The 21,315-nt window shown below is 42.9% G+C and overlaps 1 protein-coding gene across 1 annotated transcript in view; it reads left to right on the top strand.

Moving 5' to 3' along the window:
* LAMA4 (laminin subunit alpha 4) overlaps window positions 1-21,315 on the top strand; it is a 557,086-nt gene that overhangs the window by 278,296 nt on the left and 257,475 nt on the right. Inside the window, exons 10-12 of the mRNA XM_069234539.1 lie at window positions 4,472-4,582; window positions 5,070-5,181; window positions 19,876-20,043. Of these exons, the coding sequence (XP_069090640.1) occupies window positions 4,472-4,582; window positions 5,070-5,181; window positions 19,876-20,043 (391 nt within the window). The remainder of the gene's footprint in view (window positions 1-4,471; window positions 4,583-5,069; window positions 5,182-19,875; window positions 20,044-21,315) is intronic.

Below are 21,315 nucleotides of genomic sequence, written 5' to 3'. Positions count from 1 at the left end.
ACAACTTCCCACTAGAAAATCAAAGAGTCCATTTGTATATAAAAGAAAGAGGGTGGGGGCCAAAACACTTCCCTGTCTCACACTCCTGCTGAGGCCGAGTTACTCTGTGCATTCCCCCTTCGACCCACACCTCACAGTTGCATTTGTTCCTAAGTGGAGATAGCAAAGCAAGTCCACAATTTGGGGCTCTAAACCCATCAGAGTTAGCTTTTCCTATAACTTGCTTCGATTCACTTTGTCGAAGGCGCAACTGAGATTCATAAAAGCAATATACAGTGTACCCTTCTCTGCCTCCGTACATTTACCATTCAACATGAGCAGATTTAAACATTGCTCTTGAGTTCCAAGCCCTTCCCTAAAACCATACTGTACCCTACTTAGTATCTCATTTTCACTCATCCAATATTCAATACGCCTTAACACAATTCATCCCAGAATTTTCACTGAGGAATCAAGGAGTGAGATTGGGCGGTAGGATTTTGGGTCACTACGATTTCCCTTTTTATAAACGGGAACAATGCACGCCGATTTACAGGAAGAAGGAATCCCTGCTAACTGCTGCATTTAAAATATTGAGCAATATAGGTGCCCACAGCTGAGGGCAGCTTTTATATAAATCCATGAGAATGGCATCAGGGCCCGGTGCCTTATGGCTGGCACTGCTCTGCATAGCCTCCATCAACTCATTGAGTGTGAGCCTGATAGCCAGATTTGGGGTGTAACCATGCATTTCAGCCGTTTCCTCTCCTTGAGTGCCCCCCCCCAAAAACAAATCCTACAATAATGGCTCACCCAAACCTCAGGGACGATATTACAGCCCAGCTCCTCCGATGTTTCTGTCTGGTAGGTGCCCTATTTACAATCTTCCAAAACAGGCCTGGGTTCTTGGTGCGTGACGCGCGCTCCAAGTCCTCCAAGCCAGCTCCTTAATCTGCTGTTTCCTTTCCTGCACGGCAGATTTATAAAGAGTTTGTGTTCTGCCCAGATGGGCCTTATGTCTCAGCTGTGCCCTTAGTGCCTTCTTCAGGGATTTCCTCGCCTCATAACACAGCTTACTAAACCAACCCCCTGATGCTTAGAAATGGGCTTTACAGCTGTGGCCATATAATCTTTGATGGCACCATTAACACTGAGCACAGCATCCATAACATCCCCCAGTAAGGGGGAGTCAGCCAAAAAGGTCCCTATTATCAGATTTAAATTTTGGTCCACCACCCTCTCCACTACTTGCAGGATGTTTGCCTGTCTCCATCCAACTCTCCTTCCCTGATCTTTTATTCTCAAGGAGACCAGCCCTCCAGTCACCGGTTTACATATATTAAATGGGGAGTTTAAAATAATCTTAAGAGGGTTATGGTCACTAAGTTGCTGATCTACCACCTCACCATACAGGACCACATTTTTCAAAGAAGGGGACACAAAGATGTAGTCAATTGCCGAGCCAGCCCCTCTCCCCACAAAGGTTGGGACTTGAAGTTCCCCTGCCACTTCTAGATCGCATAAATTCAACAGACCCAGGCTCTGTAGTCCCTTAATCAGGGACCTTCTCCTCACATCCTGTGTTCCCTCAGATAGATATACCCCATGGTCCTGCTCAAAGGGGTTCACCACAGTGCAATGCACCCCTATCTTCACATTAAAGTACCCTGATGCAACAGCATAAAATTCCATGCCACACACCTCCAAACTATATTTCAATGTCTGCATCCCATCATTGTAATCATTGTAAACATTTACCAGAAGGACACTAAACTTATTTGGGAAAACTACCCATGTAATTGGGAGACCCCAGTGATTACAATTGATTTGGTACACTCTAGCTATTTTGGCAGACCAGATCAAAGTGACTAAACCCCCTTTTGGACAGCCTCTAAGTAGCCGTTCAACCAGGACTGCAAACCATCCCACACTGCAAGCCCCTCAGACCAAGTTTCCAGGAGTAAAATGAAATCAAATCTGCCATGAACTTTACCCCTTGTCCATCTTGAAGTTTGGTATCATACCCTGCCACAATCCAAGAAATTAAGCAAAACTGAGAAGACTTCCCACCCTGACCTCCCATTTGAAGACCTCATTGGAGCCACAATGCCCCTATTTTCCGACCCTACTGTGGGCCCCCATACACAGCGTCAATCTATCTCCTCCAGATTAGAATGTGTGGTGGATCTATTTTCTAATCTAGTTGGCTTCGGATCCACCTGCACATAGGCGGAACTTCTGACTTGGAACCCACCAATGTGCCCAGTGTGCTTATAAAAGAAGCACAGAGGGACCATACTAATCTTATCCATCACCTGGGGTGCCAGACGTTGTGTCGAAAGAAACTATTGGGCCAGACCTTGATATTTACAATTCACAATAATGCAGTCCCCTTTGCCTTCCTTTTCCCGAGGCCCAACCCACTCAACCCTTCTGACAACAAAATATCCTTAAAATCTTCACATGTAAAATCACAATTCTTTCCCAACCAGTGGCTTGTTTTGTTTTTTAGTTGATCCGTGGATTCGCTTACTCCCGGCCCTAAGGTGGGACATTTGTAAGCACTACCACGTAGGGGGCACAATTCAGAGGGAGCTCCAAACGGACAACCGAAGGGCCCTTATCCGAGTGCAGATTTTGTCCCCTCCTCTGTACTTAATACAACACTGCCTTTTCTCTGGATCCGTTCCCGAGTTTCTGTCCGACTCCAGACCTGCCAATATCCTTTGCAGCTGCAGACAGATTCGCAAAAGCTAACTCTATAAACTTGTCAGGAATCCCTGGGTTGGGGTGGTGTAGGGGCTGCTGCGCATCTTTTTCCAGGGCTCTGGAATTTTCCCCCAGTAAAGGCACCCCCTCATCTGTTCAGCTATGACACACCAGATCCCGAGAGCCATAAATTGCTGGAACTGTAACAGATGCCCCCTACTGCCCATCAGGGAGACTGCTACCTCCAGGGCCTGCAATTTTTCCATTACCGAGACCAGACTTGCCTTAATCATCTCCTTGAACATTTCAAACATACAAAACCATAGAAATTCATCAGTTATAGTTAGAGTTATCTCAAGTAACTATAACTTGTGCCCTGTTTGGCAGCTCTCTGCTGCAGAAACTGGATTTTGTGTGCTCTGACTTGATGGGAGCTGTCAAAGCCCGAGTCATAGCAGGAGCCAGTCCACGGGGACCATCTGTGGCTCCTCGAGGGGGGCGGTGTGCCCCTCTCCAATGACCTGTGCCCTGGGGAGGTAGCGGTCCCTGGGGCTTGGGTGTCCGAAACAGGCCCCCTTTGCTTTTTGATTGTAACCACAGGGATGGCGGCTCCTGGAGTGCGGGTGGCCACATAGCTCCCTGCATTCAATTGGATGATAGCTCTGGGGAGGTGGTAGTCCCCAAGACTGTGGGGGGCTGCACTGCCCCCCAGCATTGAATTGCATGATAGCTCCTGGGAGGTTATGGTCCCCAAGGTTGCAGGGGGGCCACACAGCCTCCTGCATTGAATTGGATCATAGCCCCAGGGAGGTGGTGATCCCTAAGGCTGTGAAGGGGCTGTGTGCCTCTGGGACTCCAGCATCTGAGCTGAGGAGCCAGGCTGACCCTACCTTGACCCCCTTTGAGTTTTTAGCACTTTTGTCTGGGGCTCAGCTGGATCTTAGTCCCAAGATGGCTGCCAACACTTGTTGAAGTGTTGCCAGCCAATCAGATCTCAGCACGACATTGGGAGGGTTCACAAAGCCTTCGCGTCCCTATATATACACATTTGGATTTTCTTTAATTTCTCAAAAACGACTGAATGGATTTACACCAATAACAAAATGGACCGAGAGCTACCTTTCTGCCTAATTTGGTGTAATTCTGTCGAGTGGTTCTGGCGTTACCGCTGTTCAAAATCCCTATGGAAAGATTATTGTGGAAAAGTGTTTTGAGACCCCCTTTTTCTCAGCCTCCGCATGACGGATCACCTTGAAACTTTCCAGGGAGACTCTTATGTGAGTGTCGTATTTTCTTGGAATATTTTGTGAAGATTCATCAAAGGGCGCCAAAGTTATTAGCAAAACAAACAATACTTTTTTGTATAGAAAAGTAGGTCCTAATTATAAATACCTAGAGGCAACCGCCACTACGATGTATATATATATATATATATATATATATATATATATATATATATATATAATGTAGACAGAACATGCCACAAATTAACAATTGCGTAATTTCAGTGGCTCTGATTATAGGTTAATGTGTTTTCAATGGCCATTAAATAGAGAAACAGAGGACTGTCTTAAGCTGTTTTGTCTATCCTTCTGATTCATTCACTAAACTTCTTCCTACATATCAAAGCAATGAAATGTGCTACACAGGAACATTTTATATAGATGAATAATCAAGGGGGCATACTGATGATGCAACCCTTAGGACTGTATTTAAAGTAGCACCCAACCCTGAACTCGTATTAACTTTATTCACACTATTGCTTTCTGTTTTACTCCCACAGGTTAAGCTTTCAGAAAAAGATAACCACGCTGTATTAAGAAAAATCCAAATTGCTCATGCCAAGAACGAAACGTCAAGTTTACATTCAGAATTGGATGCAGCCACAATACACGTGAGTGCAGTCATTGTTATTGTCTGCTCTTCAGAAGAAGTGTGCACAGAAACACAATAAAAATTCATGCTTTCAATTGAGTTTTCAGCCTTTGGAAAGCGATATTATTTACAAAGCCTGTGTCAGTTGAATTTCCAGTTGTGTCGTGACACACGTTAAATTTAGAGTGCACAAAACATCAAGTGAGCATTACCTTTCAAACAGGAACTTTTCATTTGCTTTCTTTGAGCAATGAAAAGTCTTCCCATTGAGTAAAAAAACATCTGAAAAGATAAACCGAATGAAATGTTACTTCTGTTAACACTCAGAATGAATCGGGCATGGGAACACAACCCGCTACAAAAAGACATTTCAATAACCCACAGAAATATGCCCTTAGTAGAAGAACGGACATGAACTAAACACTTGCAGAGGACTTGGATAGACATACACACAGACTTCTTTGCTATATATATTCTAATCTTCCCCCATTATGGATTGTTTATAGGCAAACGAAGCAAAGGCCAGAGGACTGCTGCTACAGAAGGAAACCATGGCAACCATGAAACTTGCCACTCAGATTGTCGAGCAAGTCAATGATGCGAAGCACAGTATCCAAGGTAAACAGATTTCTTCCAGAGTCAGTTTAATGAAAAGAATACACTTGTGAGACCTGCTACAGAAATACCATTGCGTCACATGCATGGCTGTCACGAAATCGGAAGCAGCCTGGCCTAACTGAACTGAGGCAGATGCGTGTCAGTCACAAGCATTCTACTTCCATGAGAACTGCAAATCCCACTCACCCCGCCCCCTCAAATGTGCCACGCCTCCCTACAGCTCCACAGCAGATTGATGCTCATGAGGCCGTGCCGGGACACTCATTATGGCTGAAAGTAAAACACAAATGCATTACCGTTCCCACATTACCCCATTTAAAATATTTGTCATGCATTTCTGAGTTTGTCCTACAGATGACCTCTGGAGCCCTGTGCACTGCATGTTTAAAATGTGCCTGTGAGCACAGGTATTGACAGTGCTGTACTTAACCGATACTGCCCTCTATCATTCCGGGGATCGAAGAGGCCACGTGTTTGTCAGGTAGTGCAGTGGGCGTAGCCCTCTCCATCTTTCTGCCTCTTTGGAAGACATGACGATTGCCATGACTCAGTACGCGAGGGACGACAGTCTGACGTTCCTTTATCTCACAATTATGCATTTGCAACAGATAATACCCCGAACTCCACACTAAGGTTTGTTTTTTTACTAGTTGCATACACTGGGATCCTTGATTTGCCAAAATGTTTTTAATGAGGATGTGGCGTTGCAGCTTGAGCTGATGACACTGGAACTGAGGGAAACCAGTTCGAATCTTGGCCTCAGGTCTGTATCCAGTGATACTATGCAAATCACTTAATGTCCCACGCCTGAAAAAACATAATGTAACTGGTGATCATAAAAAAACCCTTCAATACATTCGGATCAGGCTTTCACTGAGAAAAAGGGGTTGAAATATTTTCTTTAAGAATCTTGGGTTCGCCTACTATGTTTTCTTGAGAATACCAATAATGCAAACTTGCCAGTAAGTGCTTGTTACATTGTACATGTGCAGGGGCCTGAGTGATGAGATCCTGCTGTTGTATGATTTACAAAGCATTAGCTAGCCGTTCAGCTTGTTAGCACACCTGGTCCTTAGTAAGTAAACTTACAAGGGGCCGCGTATAGGCCGATGAACCTTTTGGATCGCATGGAGTATCCCATCTGTGTAGTAAACGATGACCAACAATAATCAATGTACGAATCAATAATCAATAAGCAAAACATTCATCACCAATCATTAACGTAAAAATTTCATGAATAACCACAACTCATATATACGTTTTATCAATTTTATTTCCCTATATGTTACATACTAAGTGATAAGGTTAATTCAAGCTTTATTCAATTCATTTAAGATTAATTCATTAGTGACCACCAATAACATAACCTAATCAGTACTTGACAAAACATACATTCTGATGCCTCAACATAAGCCAATAAAGAAGAATGTGTTAACATGAATAGCAGAGTTCAGCAAATCAGTCCATCAATCATTTGTCACTGTATACGTCAACGTCTCAGAATAGGAACCCTCCCTAACCCAGATTAGCTTTGGCATGTGGGACTTCATGCAAAAACAGTTTGGAAGATGAATTTAGAAAAACATCTAGCTAGAAGAAAAACTATAAAACAGCGCAGTTGGTACCTAGAAGAAATGGCACAAAAAGTAAATCAGTCACATTGTCATAGCTACCTATCCACGGTATGGATCAGCAACAAAATCAGTCTTTGCCTTTAGGTCATCAATCGATCAGCAACGCATCAGGCTTTCAAGAGCATGAGCCCAATGACAGAATCTTGAATCTCTTGTCCCTCAATATTGCATCTATTTCAGAATAAATTCTCTCCCCAATCAGTTCCCCCTCTAGATCTGAAGTTTTTCCCCTTTGTCACACAATTATATTAAAGTTGCCCAGACTATCCCCCAAAACCTAATTGGTCAATTAGTCACAATAAGTGACGCTAGCCAATGTCTTTTATTTTACAAATCTATGAGTTCTAATATTTAATCACTCTCAGGTTGTCAATTGGTTCACTGTACCATGTCCTCATCATCCGGCTCATCAGGTATCGAAAATGTTGCATATTCTTCTCCAGTCAGTGTCTCTATCCTTCGAATCCTAAGAAAGTACATCTCGTCTGCTTTTCACCGAGTTTGACACAAATTTGATTCCCCCATCTCCTGTCCGACAGTTCATTGCAGAATATTCTAGCTCAGTAGATTTTATTAACATAAGTGGTTCATGGTCAGTTAAACGTATCAGCTTTTCTACGTTGCATGATTATTCAGCTTCTGCATGAGGCCTGGCAAAACTAGGCCACAACTCTGGCTACGTTAACTGTACAATATAATGTAAACATACTTTATACATTTCAATATGGCATATTACTACATTATTATTACACATTTTCAATATTTCACATATATTTTAGTCATTTTTAGTACAATTCGTGAATGTTGGTTACCACTCTCCGTGGGCACATTTTCAAACGTGCACATTATTTCTCTACATGAATTTTCCTCTACATCTTATTATTATTATTCAATGCATAAACACTCATTAATAATTTTAATTAACATATCTACATCAGCAAGCTCAAAAACATCAAGAGTGGCCACAGTGAGGACTTCGGAGGCCACCATGATTTCTTTGATCCATTCACGTGCATCTTGCATTTAAGACCAGCTGCATGAAACATTGGTTGTAAACACTGCTTTAGTGGTACATGGCTCTGTACTCAACATGTTCCATATTCGTGAAACATTATGCCTGCAGATGATGTCACAGTATTAGCAGAAACAAAACTAGAGAGACCAATTGCAATAACTTAAATGTATTTGAACTAAGTGAGCTGCATCAGTTTTTCTTGTTTGTTTATACTAATGCTGCTTTTAGGTATTCTTGACTCACTTGTGGATATTCCTAAACAGCGCCAAGAGACTCAATAAAAATTGCCCGTGATAGGACACATGCAATACAAACACCACTGCAGCTATGTGTTTGTGTGTGGGGGGAGACTTTGCCTGCACTCCATACTCCTTTCGCTAAGGTCTGCTTTTTCCTACAAAGAACATTGTGTGATGATATTCCACTTTCTTTCATGCTGCCACACACCAGGCCTGCTGCCTAGGGTAACTCTTGGTGTGCCTATAGTCTCTAGTGAGTGATATATTCTTCCTGTTGTTTCTGATGCCTAAGGTTATTTGATGACTCCTTGAAAGCAAAGGCACATTGCTCGAGTCCTGGCCTTTTCTGAAGCAAGCCAGGACTGCAATTCCCAGAATACAGTAGATTAGTTGTTAAGCGAAAACCTGGAACAGGAGCAATGTGTCCTTGGTGACATGGATTTCTGTGATAACTTTAACAATAGTCTGCCATTGGAACCCTGCTTTCTCTTGTCTCTAACTAGATTATGGTATCTGTACTGTGTATACTAGATGGGTTGTACCTCAATTTTGTATGCCTTGCAGCAGAAAGAAGACAGCACTCCTCAACAGGTATCCATGTGGTCAGTGATGCTGCACAGGTAAAAGCATGGATCAGTTACCCTGAGGCAGAGAATAGTGTTTATGGCTACAGTGAGCTGCCAAAAGTAGGTGGGGCATCTCCCTCATCTTGCTGTTAAGTAGTGTGTCAGTCATAAACATATGTAAAATGGGAAGTAGGTCTGTGACATTACATACAAACTTAAGAAACTTCATAACAAATTTAAGACTTATTCTAGACCACAAATTTGGACATAGAGGATACATGCCGGCAAATGATCCCGTTGCATGTCCAGAAATATATTATTCTACATGTATTAAAAGGGTCACCCAAAAACATTCAAATGTCACACATGAACACACTGAACACTTAGAAATGTCACACATAAGCACACAGAAAACGGGCAGCTATGTTCATGACAAACAGATGATTTGATAAATGTAATTTCCTGGTAAGCAGGCTGGCTGCACATATACTGAAAGATTTTGCAGTTTGCCAGAGCGTGTTTCGTCTTCAGTTCTGATTTCATGACTTGGCAAATGTGTCCCCCCATTACAGGAGTTCCGCTGCCAAGCTTTTTAAGGTCAAGCGCGCAAGCACTTTGACCTGTTGTAAGTCTTGTGGGCTTCCCCATCCTTTCACTCATTCATGGGCTTGCCTTTTTAAAAATCATTTGGTGAATGCTTTATGTTTGTCCCTTCTTGAGGCTGTTTTTGTCATGCTTTACAGACTACCCCTGTTAAATGGATTATTGCACAATTACTGATATACTTCAGCGTGGGCGAACTATTTCTTTTGTTGCTCCCTTTCATGTGGCATGGCAGCCATGGGGCTCACAGTGCGAACAGGCACAACAGCGTGAACCTGATCTGTGGTATTGGGGCGCTGGTCACATTGTTCATAGTTACCTAATCACAGACATTTCTCGTGGCTCTCCCCTTAAAACACTTGGAATTGGTGAATGAATTGGTGAATGTTTTAGTAAAACAAAAATCCTCAAAGCGAAAGCGGCTCTCCTAGCACAGCGAGAGAGCTGATACTAAAATATTCACTGCACTCAGGAAAACTCGACCGATAAAGCTTTGCAGGGCATTACTTTTACAAAACATTGTTGCTCATAACTCAGCCTGTGGTGGTCCTAGGACAATGGGACCACCACCAAACATTTCACAGCAATATGCACTTTCTGTCTACATCATCTTCGAGTCCCCAGTGGGGACTGCAAAATAATAACCCTGTCCACCATTCTGAGTCTGTTTAAGCTCTCTTAGGGCTAGAATCTTTGTTTAGTTGGGAATAGCTTGTTTTTAATGGTCTTATATGTAATATAATTTTATAGGTCCTTTATCCTTGCATATATGTAATGCACTATGCCCTTTAGAGGCTACATATGTGGCTACTGTAATATTTATTACCATTTACTTTTTCTTTGATTATGTCCTCTAGGTTTTAGCTCTACAGTTACATGACCATGTTTCTTACAAATGCTATTTTTATTGTGGCGTTCTCCATGGGCTGTTCTACGCTTTAAAGTTAGATCAACATATTAAAATATTTGTGGCACTGAAACTTGTCCCATAATGCTTTGCAGGGCATTACTTTTACAAAACATTTTTGCTCATAACTCAGCCTTTGGTGGTACTGTTAGCCTTGAAACTGTATAACATACTATGCCTTATAGAAGCTAAATATATGGTTACAGTGCATCACTTTTTTCTATTCTCATTTCATGTGGTTATGTTCTCTAAGGGTTGACAGTATGGATACATGACCATGTATCTTTCAAATGCTATTTATGATATTGTGGTGTTCTCTAGGGGCTGTTCAAAGTATTGCAGTCAACATACTATAATATTTGTGGCACAAAAACGGCCCGCATAATGCTTTGCAAGGCAATACTTTCCCAATTTTTTTTGCTCATTACTCAGCCTGTGGTGGTCCTAGGACAATGCGACCACCTTCAAAACGCTCTTTCTGTCCACATTATCTCTGGGTCCCCACACTAGGTTAGTGGGGACCCCAAAATAATAACCTCTCCCACCATTCAGGGTCTTTGAAGCTTTCTCATGGCTACAACTTTTGTTTTACAGCCGAGAGAAGTTTCGCTCTAAAGGCCTTATTTATAATATCATTTCAGCAGACTTGCTAGTTCTAAAAAAGCATTCTAGAGGTTAAGCTTATGGTTATACTGCATTACATTCTCCTGTTTTTTTAGGAGATATTCTTTCTAGAGGCTAACAATATGGTTACATGACCATGTTTCTTATAAAGTATATTTTTGTTATGGTGCTCTGTAGAGGCTGTTTTGAGTATTACAGTCTAATGGCAAAAGTTATTTCTGATAAAGGTTTATATGATAATTGTATATGTTTTAATAATTTCTCTTTATTACAATTATGACCATAATTCAGGCCATCTTAACATCCTTTTTACACTATTGACTGTTACACACTCTTGTTATGTTTGGGTGACCCTTCTAGCCTATTTCTCTTCTGTGGCTGTCTTGAGACTTTCTTTAGGCAATTTTGTTAGCCAGCCAGCACCTCTGATGGTGGGGTGGTGAAAGTGATATTGTATTGGAATTAGCATGGCTGATTTAAATTAGGATGCTAAATAGCAATTTTTTTAATTTTTTCCTGCAGATTGAGGAAGAAGGTAAATTGAAGTGCTTTAGTTATATGCCGGGGCACTGGAATTATATGGCAGGAAAAGATAAAATTATGAGGCAGGGTCGACCAATTTATGTGGCAAGAAAAGTCCAGTTATGAATTTACAATGCCAATAGCTCTAACTCAAGCAAATGCAAGACCTATTGCATTGCAAATGCTTGTTTTCTGACGCCGTGCTTTGGAATTCATTAAGTGTCCACAGAGATCTAAAATCTAGTTCCAAACAGTATTTTTCAGCAAAACAGCACCCATTGTGATACATGTTGTATTGCAAGACCGTCCTATTTTTCAGAACTAGAAGGAAGACAAGATGACTGTGATATAACAGCATTTTCTGTTTTTAATGTGAACAGAAATGTCATCTCCTTGATGTTCAGCCAATGCAAATTGTCCAACAATAGTCAACCAATTTCTTAAAGAGCCTGCAGAGAGAAGTTGTGTGTTCTGTGTTGAATGTTTGACAGCCTAGCCCCTATTTTAGAAGAGGAAAGTGGGAGATTCAAAAAAATAATCTGGAAAATGTTTTCCCCCATTGACTTCTACTGAAACAAGGGCAATGTCAATATCAATGTCATTTTGGGGTCACCAGGTTCACTTCTGCAACCCCTGGATTGCTTCTTGTGACCCCTTGCACTGCCTTTGCTACTATTGAGGTGGCAAAATCAGTACCAGGAATACAGGGGCAGCTTGTACTTATGCACATTGGTTGGGGGTTCAATTTTTTTACACTAATAGTGAATAATATTATATAATTCACTATTAATGTATTAACAGTGGAGCACAATTAGCTGAAATGTGACATTCATTTGCAGCTGAGGTAAGCAAAAAAATGCTTTTAAATGTATGTTATGTGCGTGCTGTGGATGAGAGTGTGTTTACATGAAGGAGTTTGTATGTGAGAATGCGTGTGTGTGTGTAAAAGATAAGGTCATAGAGCATGTGGTGTCACTTCTGCTATCCCTGTCATTTTAGTGAATTGATGTCCATGATATATCAGACAGGAGAAGGCCAAAATAAAGGCATTTTTTGCTTGAAAAATCAGGAGTCTTCCCGGGAATCAGGTCTATTGGCATGTGTGCTGATGTGCTATATATTATATGCTATTTTGTCATGCTGGTTTGTGTATGTCACCTTTTGTTTTTTTGAGAAGCGATGAACTGCACTATAAACAGTGAAAATGTCATGGTGCTCTGGGTGTAGCACAGTAAAACACCAAGGGGCAGATTTAAGAGCCCCTAGCGCCTTCTTTTGCCACATTAACGTCATTATTTTAAGCTAATGTGGCCCAACAAGGCCAAAATCGCAGTGCCAAATTTACAAAGTGGCACAGTTCATGCATTGTGCCACTTTGTAACCCTTTGCGCTACATTATGCCTTCGCCAGGCATAATGTATGGAAAGGGGGCATTCCCCTGTTAGCGGGGCCGAAAAAATGGCACAAAGAAATCTAAGAGATGTCTTTGCTTCATTTTTTCAGCACTTTTAATGCCTGCTCAGAGCAGGCGTTAAAAGGAGGCACACCATTGTTTACAATGGGCCTCAATGGGCTTTTCAATGCTAATCCTGCAAAGCTCCGAACTAGCATCATAAATGTGGACGCAAGTTCCCTTAACTACCTCCATTGTGCACTGTATCATAGTTAAAGTGTACACTTGGGCCCATATTTATAATTTTTGACGCAAACCTATTCTAGCGCTGGTCTGCATCAAAAAGATTATTGCCTGCTGCCGCCATTCCAACGCGTCAGCCGGGCATCAAATTTAAGGAATGACAGTAGCCGGCGCTGCGGCCTGGTTAGCATAAAAATAAATTATGCTAGCCAGGCAGCGGAGGCGTAGGGATGAGTGGGGGTTGTGCATCAAAGAATGGTGCAAGTCAGGTTAGCGTCAAAAATATTGACTCTAAGCTGACTAGAGTCATTTTATGACGCACAAACCCCATGGACATGACTCCTGGCAAAGAAAGGAGTCATTCCCCCCTGCCCAATGGCCATGCCCAGTGGTCTTCTGTCCCCTGGGCATGGCCATTGGGCACATTGGCATGTAGGAGGGCCCAAGTTAGGCCCCCTTATGCCACTTTAAAAAAATAATGAAAATACTTACCTGGACTTACCGTAGATGGGTCCCCCCATCCATGGGTGTCCTCAAGGGGTGGGTGAGGGTGGGTGAGGGTGTTAGGGGTGTCCCTGGGTGCAGGGAAGGGCACCAGTGGATTGCTTCCATGGAATTCCACCATGAAAATGAGCCCACAGGTCCCCTAACTCCTGCCCTGAGCCAGGCGTTAAAGAATTACTCTAAACAGGATTGAAATGACTCAAACACCATGGAAAGAGCCCACAGGTGCCCACCCCAAGCCCCGGGAACACCCCACCCACACCAGAGGGACACCACAGGATGGGGGCCCCTATCCCAGGTAAGCAGGGTAAGTATTGGTAAGTATATATATATTTTTTAAATAAAGTGCCATTGGGGCCCATCTTGGGACACCATGCATGGAAATGTTGCTAGGATGATTAAAGGCATTTTTTTCTGCCTCTAACCAGCCTAACATCATTTTTTAGTGCAAAACCCCATTCCCCTGTACCGCTACCCCAACGCAGCTAACGTTATTTGCCCAGACGCTAGCAAAAGGGCAAACATGTTTTTATCTTAAACTAGTTTCTTCCAAGATTAAGTTTTCAGCTGAGTAGCTGATCTAAACAGCGAGGTAAATGTATTTGCAGTGGATTTGTATGCTCAACCGAACTGCATGCGTCCATACATTTGAATATATGAATGTACAATGAGCTCCCAGCAACAACATAACTGCCAGCCTTCAGTTAAGTTTGCAGTCTTTGAAAAGGCAAATGACGTTTTAAAGCCACTTTTGATTGCTGGCTAGGGGTTCACACTCAGTGGGATCAGATAAATAACGGTCAACGTTGATGAAACTGTATTGATCCATAATAATGCAATTATGATTTTTCTGATGAGAATGTACAATGACAGAATTTGTTTTTGTCAGTCTTACAAACAGAATGAGTCACTTATGGTGTTCTCAGCTGATTTGACTCCTGATTTGACTCCTGAAGCTCTTGCTGCCAATATCAGATCACAGGACGCAGTAAAAGCAGCAGGAGCCTTTTTTAGAAACGTCCTAAAACATTTAGATTTTGGACTTAATGACAAATTTTGTGATGCCCCAGAGTTAGGCAAATCATGGGAGTTAACAAGAATTCCTGATGTTGTCTTAACATTTTTTACATCATTGTTAAATATCAGTAAAGCAAAACTGTAACAAACTAAAGGCCAGATTTCCAAGGCCCTAGCGTCTCCTGCGCCACAGTAGCATAATTTTTTTTTTTTAACTCTAATGTGGCTCAACGAGGCAAAAATCACTGTGCCATATTTACAGAGTGGTGCAATACATGCATTGTGCTACATTGAGTCCCCTTGCACCACATTATGCCTGCGCCAGGCATAATGTATGCAAGGGGGGCGTTCTGGCATTAGGAGCCCGCAAAAAAGATTTAATTGTGCCATTTTTTTTACATCATTTTTGTTGGAAATGGCCTTTCCACAGGGTCATCCCCAAACTTTTTGCCTTTCTTCTTCTCTTTTTCTGACCTAATGTTTGCTGGCTTTAGGACTCTGCGCACTTTACCACTGCTAATCAGTGCTAAAGTGCATATGCTCTCTCCTTCAAACATGGTGACATTGGCTCATACCCAATTGGCTTATTTAATTTACTTGTAAGTCCCTAGTCAAGTGCACTACATGTGCCCAGGGCCTGTAAATTTAATGCTACTAGTGGGCTGCAGCACTGGTTGTGCCACCCACATAAGTAGTCCACTAACCATGTCTCAGGCCTGCATCTGGAGTGCCTGTGTGTGCAGTTTTACTGCCACTTCGACTTGGCATTTAAAAGTAATTGCCAAGCCTTAAACTCCAATTTTTCTACATGTAAGACACCCCTAAAGTAGGCCCTAGGTAGCCCATAGGGCAGGGTGTTATAGGTAAAAGGCAGGGCATGAACTGCGTCTTGAGAAGCTGAATCTTAAGGCCAAACAGTCTGAGTCCAGCAGTAATGGTGGCAGCATACATGCAGAACCTGCTGGAGAAAGGAAGGTTTGTATACCCAAAAGTGTTGTGCCCAGTTATGTGATGGCAGGTGACATTGATAAGTGGCTGGCTGCTCATGAAGTTGCACTAAGGGCTCATGGGGTCCCTGAAGAGCAATGGGGGTCGGCCTTGTGGTGGTATGTACCAATTGTGGGGAGGAACACACTTCTTACACTGGATCCCAGGGATCAAAACATATATGCACCCATGAAAGCAGCTTTACTTCCCAAGTTTGGGCTGACTCCTGAGAAATACCGTCAGAGGTTCAGGGACAGCACCAAACTCTCCACACAAACTTGGGTAGACTGTTTTGATTTCTCCGGTAAGGCAATGAATGGATAGGTGTGGGGCAGCAAAGTAAATTACTACACAGGGTTATTTAATTTAATTCTGAGAGAGAATATGCTCAGTATTTGTTCCACAGAGTTGCACCAGCACCTGGTTGACAGTAAGCTGACTGATCCTAGAAAGCTTGCTGAGGATGCGGACGTCTGGACCAGCACCAGTGTCCAAAAAGGTACCTGGGAGTGACCCCAAGAAGGGTGGTTCCAGTTTTCCCCAACAGAGAGAGGGGGAGGTTAGAGATGACCCAGACAAGTCCAAGAGTAAGGGGGGAGGAAAGGGTTCCCATGCCACATCTGAGAAACAGGGTGGTGGTTTTGGTGGGCGGTGGTCCAAAGCATCCCATTCCGAACCCCGCTGCTTTGAGTGTTCCCAGCTAGGACATAGAAAAGATGACTCTGTCCAAAGAAATCACCTACTGGAGGGACCTCTACAGGAGTGACAAATGTGGCCTTAGGGGAAAGTAGTCCCCAGGGGCAGGTTGTAGACCATGCCTTCATCTCCTTCAGTTAGGAGGTGGACTCAGAGGGTAAGCTGGTGATCCCTGAGGGTGAGAGTCATCACTTCCACCAGGTGGGAGTGAATAGAGTCCCATTCACCGCTCTGAGGGACACAGGGCCTAGTCTTACCATGATGGTGGAGAGACTAGTTTCACCAGAGCAGTACCCCAGCCAGGTGTGTAGGTTCACTTCAGCCATTGGGGAGGATTTTGTCTGCCCCATGGCCCCGGTGTCCCTGGAGTGGGGTGGGGTGAGGAGGTGACCCGGAGGCGGGTCATAGCTAGTCCCCAGCTGCCCATTGACTGCATTCTGGGGAATGAGCTACCCCTAGTGTCAGCAGAACTGAGAGGGTTGACCTCTAAGGGTGCCCTGACAGTTCAGCTGTCTGGAAGTACCACTACCCAGAGGAGGGTACGTGAGCCCAGATGTGGAGGCAAGGTGAGGGAGGACTAACCCTTGTCCCCTGCTCAGCCTCAGGGTACAGACCCTGGGATGAGTGACCAGTATCAGGGACCCACCCCCGACCTGGTGAGAATGGAGAAAGGGTACAAGACCCCTGGTGCTACTTCCCCCCATTCTGAGATGCCTCAGGAGCCCCTTGGGAGCTCCCTGCCAGCCCCCCGGCTGGAGGAGAAGCTCATACAAAGGCCCCACTCTGGGCCTACACTTAACAGTGGATGGTCTGGGGCCTGACTCCTGACACTGACAGCTGTCAGTGGCGTCTGTTGGTTACTGTCCTTGTGGACAGACTTTTCTCTGGGTTGGGGACAGAAATCAGACTCAAGGGGTGGAACAGGCCACATCACCTTTTTGGCCATGGTGGCACTGTCTGCATACTGGGATGCATCTGTGAGCAAATGAAAGTTAGGAGCTTCACTGATAGGGTCCTCAGATGAGGAGAAGGGTTTCCCATGGGTAAGTTCAGTGGCCCCAGAGAGTATAGACAGAGGAGGCTCACTGAGTTCAGATAGGCATAGAACTGGCAAGAGCCCCTGCAGTAGTGGGCCATTGTCCATTTTCTATCGCCTTAAGCAGGGAAGTCCATCAAAGTGTTGATTAGCCTACCCTGGCTTTAGGCTGGAAGGGGGATATGTTGGAAATGACCTTTTTGCAGGGTCACCCCCACACTTTTTGCCTTTCTCCTTCTCTTTTTCTGACCTCATTTTTGCTGGCTTTAGGACTCTGCACACTTCACCACTGCTAATCAGTGCTAAAGTGCATATGCTCTCTCCTTAACACATGGTGACATTGGCTCATACCCAATTGGCTTATTTAATTTACTTGTAAGTCCCTAGTCAAGTGCACTACATGTGCCCAGGGCCTGTAAATTAAATGCTACTAGTGGGCTGAAGCACTGGTTGTGCCAACCACATACGTAGCCCCCTAACCATGTCTCAGGCCTGCCTCTGCAGTGCCTGTGTGTGCAGTTTCACTGCCACTTCGGCTTGGCATATATAAAGTAAATGTCAAGCCTTAAACTTCCCTTTTTCTACATATACGTCATCCCTAAGGTAGGCCCTAGGTAGCTCATGGGGCAGGGTGCTATGTAGTCAAAAGGCAGGACATGAACATGGGTGTTCTATATGTCCTGGTAGTGTAAAGCTCCCCTGTGCTGGCCAATGGGGTGGTGAGCATGACTCCTGTCTTTTATAAGTCAGGAGTCTTGTGGTATGGATGGTTTTGCGTCAGGAAATGACGCTAGGCTGGTTAGAGTCATATTTTTTTACTCTAACCAGCCTGTCATTTTTTGGTGCAAAAGACCATTTTTCCATAACGCCACCGCCACCCAGCTAAGGTCATTTTTTATTACGTTATCCCACCCTTTGCACCGGATTGCACCATTCCATTAATATAGCGCCCAGCTGGTGTCCTGGAATGGTGCAAGCCGGCACTATACTTTTTGACGCAAAACTGTGCAAATGCAGTTTTGTGTCAAAAAGTATAATTATGCCCCCAGGTTTCGACACATGGCTCTTTTATTAGCCAAGAAAGCATTGGTGATGGGCTGAAAGTCTGCATCCTCTTCTTCCCTAACCCAGCAGATACACAGGGTACAAAAATGAGTGGAAACAGAAAACACATACAACAAATGTACTCATAGAAGAATCAAAGATACTGAGGATAAAGCCTCCAGCACGTCAATTGAAAGAACTGTTAGCAACTTTCCTCTCAGAACAGGACAACAACGAAGCTTAAAAAGCTTCGCAAGTGGAAGGGAAAGGATGGAAGGAAAACCAAAACCTACTGCATAAAAAAAGAATACAAGAGAGCAAAAAAGACCTAATCGTATATATGAAATGAACCCCAAGCCCACTCAGAGGATATACTATGCAAAAGGCTCTCTGCCCCTTTATAAGAAACCTCTTAGTGGAACAGATCCCGCCCCCCCAGATGATGCAACACACTCACAACAAACAGCTTGAACCGACAAGTCCTGTACCCGCCAGCACAGACAACATAAATCGACATAGATAAGCAACATAAATGCCCCACAGTTTTAGCTTTAGTTTGTTCTTGATCTTCTTTCTTTCTTTATTGGATGGTTGAAAGGTTTACGTAATGTTACACACCCCAACCTCATTCTCACCCAAAGCAATTGCGCAGATCAGCAATATAACAAACAAGCTGACACAAAAGAGAAATGTGAAGTTATGAACCTATATAATCTATTTGCATCTAATGTAGCAAATGTGGGGATGTGTATTGCCGAGTATATGGAACATTGATTATCATTATGAGGTAGGGGAGCCTCTGAAAGCTCGAGCAGGCTCAAGCCTGAAGCTTGAAGCCTGGCTCTGGTTCAGTTCGAGGTCTCTCTGGAACTTTGAGCCCATAACAGGCTGAGCTTTCAGGTGGTTTCTACCTGCTACCCTCGCTCCTCCCTTCTGCACAAACAAGTAAAAGGAAAGAATTAACATTTAGTTAAAAAACAGGAGAGACAAAGAGATACCCATTTAGAGGCTGATTTGCACAGAGTGAAACCAGAAAACCTGGATTAATCGTGGTTCCCATTCTTAACCAAATTGGGTGATTTTCGGAAAATATTTTATTTTATTGATCATCCCTTTTTCTCAATATTTCATGTGAAAGCATCGTCAAACATGTGTGTCCAGAATATCTGAATCTGGGCCACATATGTGGCTCACATGACAGCTGTCTTGTTCCCTATTTCGCTAATGGCTTTGTTGCTGGGGGGGCATAAATGCTTCTAAGTTCATGTTTAAAAACTATCACTTTCATTGGGTGTATCGCAGTGCAACGCTATAATGTGACATATTAATGTCAAAGCTTCCGTATGTAATAGAAATACACATTTGTTTTTAATTTTGCAAAGACTTTATCATTAATTGTGATGGTTGTTGTATAATTTACATAGCAAACAGTTTCCGGGATCATCTCTTGCAGGGGCTCTAAGAGCCAAGCCAGAACCATGGCTCAGCACAGGCTGTCTCGCCCGTCTAACTTGTTTGCTCGCCCACCTCTGTTTTGCATATTTTGTAACATGAGATGCCAATGTAGTGCTTGAAACTATGTCACACAAACGTTAATTAAAAAAAGGATTGTAAAAAATAGAAATGTGGCTACTTCCAATAAACATATGTATGTTTCTTCTCAGAAACCCTGTCAAAGCTAGAGTATTACGAAAGCCTGCAGGGTGAGGTGAACCCCAAAGAAATTGCCCGCAAGACAGCCAAAGCAGAGGAGATGCTGCAGGAGATCCGACGACGCGTTTTCACACTTCAAAACCAGCTGGCAGATACTGAGGCGGAGGATGCACAGGAGTGTGAGTGTTTTTAGCTATTTCACTTTTTTCTCTATGTATATATTCATTCATTTATTTTTTTAGTTATTTATAGCACGGACCATGCAAATCTTAGCATCAGATCTTTGTAAAAGCAGCAGTCAATGATGCAGAAGACAAGCGAATAGGTCCAGATTTATCTTAGGGATTTTTGACATGGTCAAGCCATACTTTAAAGGGCCCCAGTTTGGAACAGAATTGTGTGTTTTACTCATTTTCTACTTAGTCAAACCTCATGATATCAAACAATACTGAAAACAAATGCAAAGCTTGATATGGAGAAATGGACTGCTGTGAGATAGAAAGTTTACTTTCCCAGGGGGGCCATTGGAAGGTGGCAGTTGTCCACTTTCCTCTTACCTTAAAACGTCTCTGAATAGGTCGATATCACATTGAGTTTACGAAAGCGGAACACAGATGTCTTCACAATCTGTGTTTGACCTGTTTCGACACAAACATTGGAACGATCATTCTGGTCTCTAGTGCCTATGCAGTTGATAAGACTATGGATATATAGGACAGCCCCTTAGGCCTGCAGTCTTTAAATTCAGCACGTTTTAAATATTTTGCTGTTTAGTAGTCAAGCATTTATCCCACATTAACTGATGTCAAGAGAAGGGATCCAGCTATGTAACAAGACACATTCCATACTGTTCAAATTTTTAAAGTTTATATGTATTTGAAAGTAATGTTTTATATTTTAGATAGATAGATAGAAAGATAGATAGATTTTATTTAGCACAATTAATAAAAATGATTGCCGTCATTGGTTCAAAACGTTAGCACTGCGAATACATACAATTAACTAAAAAGGAACAATCTACACTGATCAGTTTAGGAGCATTATATTTTTAGAATTGCTTTTAAACCTGTGAGTTTATACTATTTTTTCTTGGGACATGGCAGGACTAACTACAAAGCAACTTAGGAGAGAGCCCTCGAACCCATCAGTTTAGTAAAAACGATTCGATAATCATATGGAATGGAATTCAGTGTACAATACACGAAAAGAGATTTAAATGTGGCTAGCATGACAGAAGGCAGTGCAAATGTTAATATATTAAATTTCTACTCTTGAATCCAAATATATGACTATAACCAGTGCTAATAAGCTCATTATCACGTTTAGTGTCGTTAAGTAAGACAGGACATCTAATGTTTTATTTAGTTTATCCGTGATCACTGAATTTGGAAGTAGCATTTTCACATACCTTCTGCAGCCATGCTTTGTGTGTTAATCTCATACTCTATTTA

This window comes from Pleurodeles waltl, chromosome 5 (genome assembly GCF_031143425.1).
Source record: "Pleurodeles waltl isolate 20211129_DDA chromosome 5, aPleWal1.hap1.20221129, whole genome shotgun sequence".
Classification (NCBI taxonomy): Eukaryota; Metazoa; Chordata; class Amphibia; order Caudata; family Salamandridae; genus Pleurodeles; species Pleurodeles waltl.
Note: the sequence above shows the minus strand (reverse complement) of the source record. Positions and strands in the feature narration are given on the sequence as shown.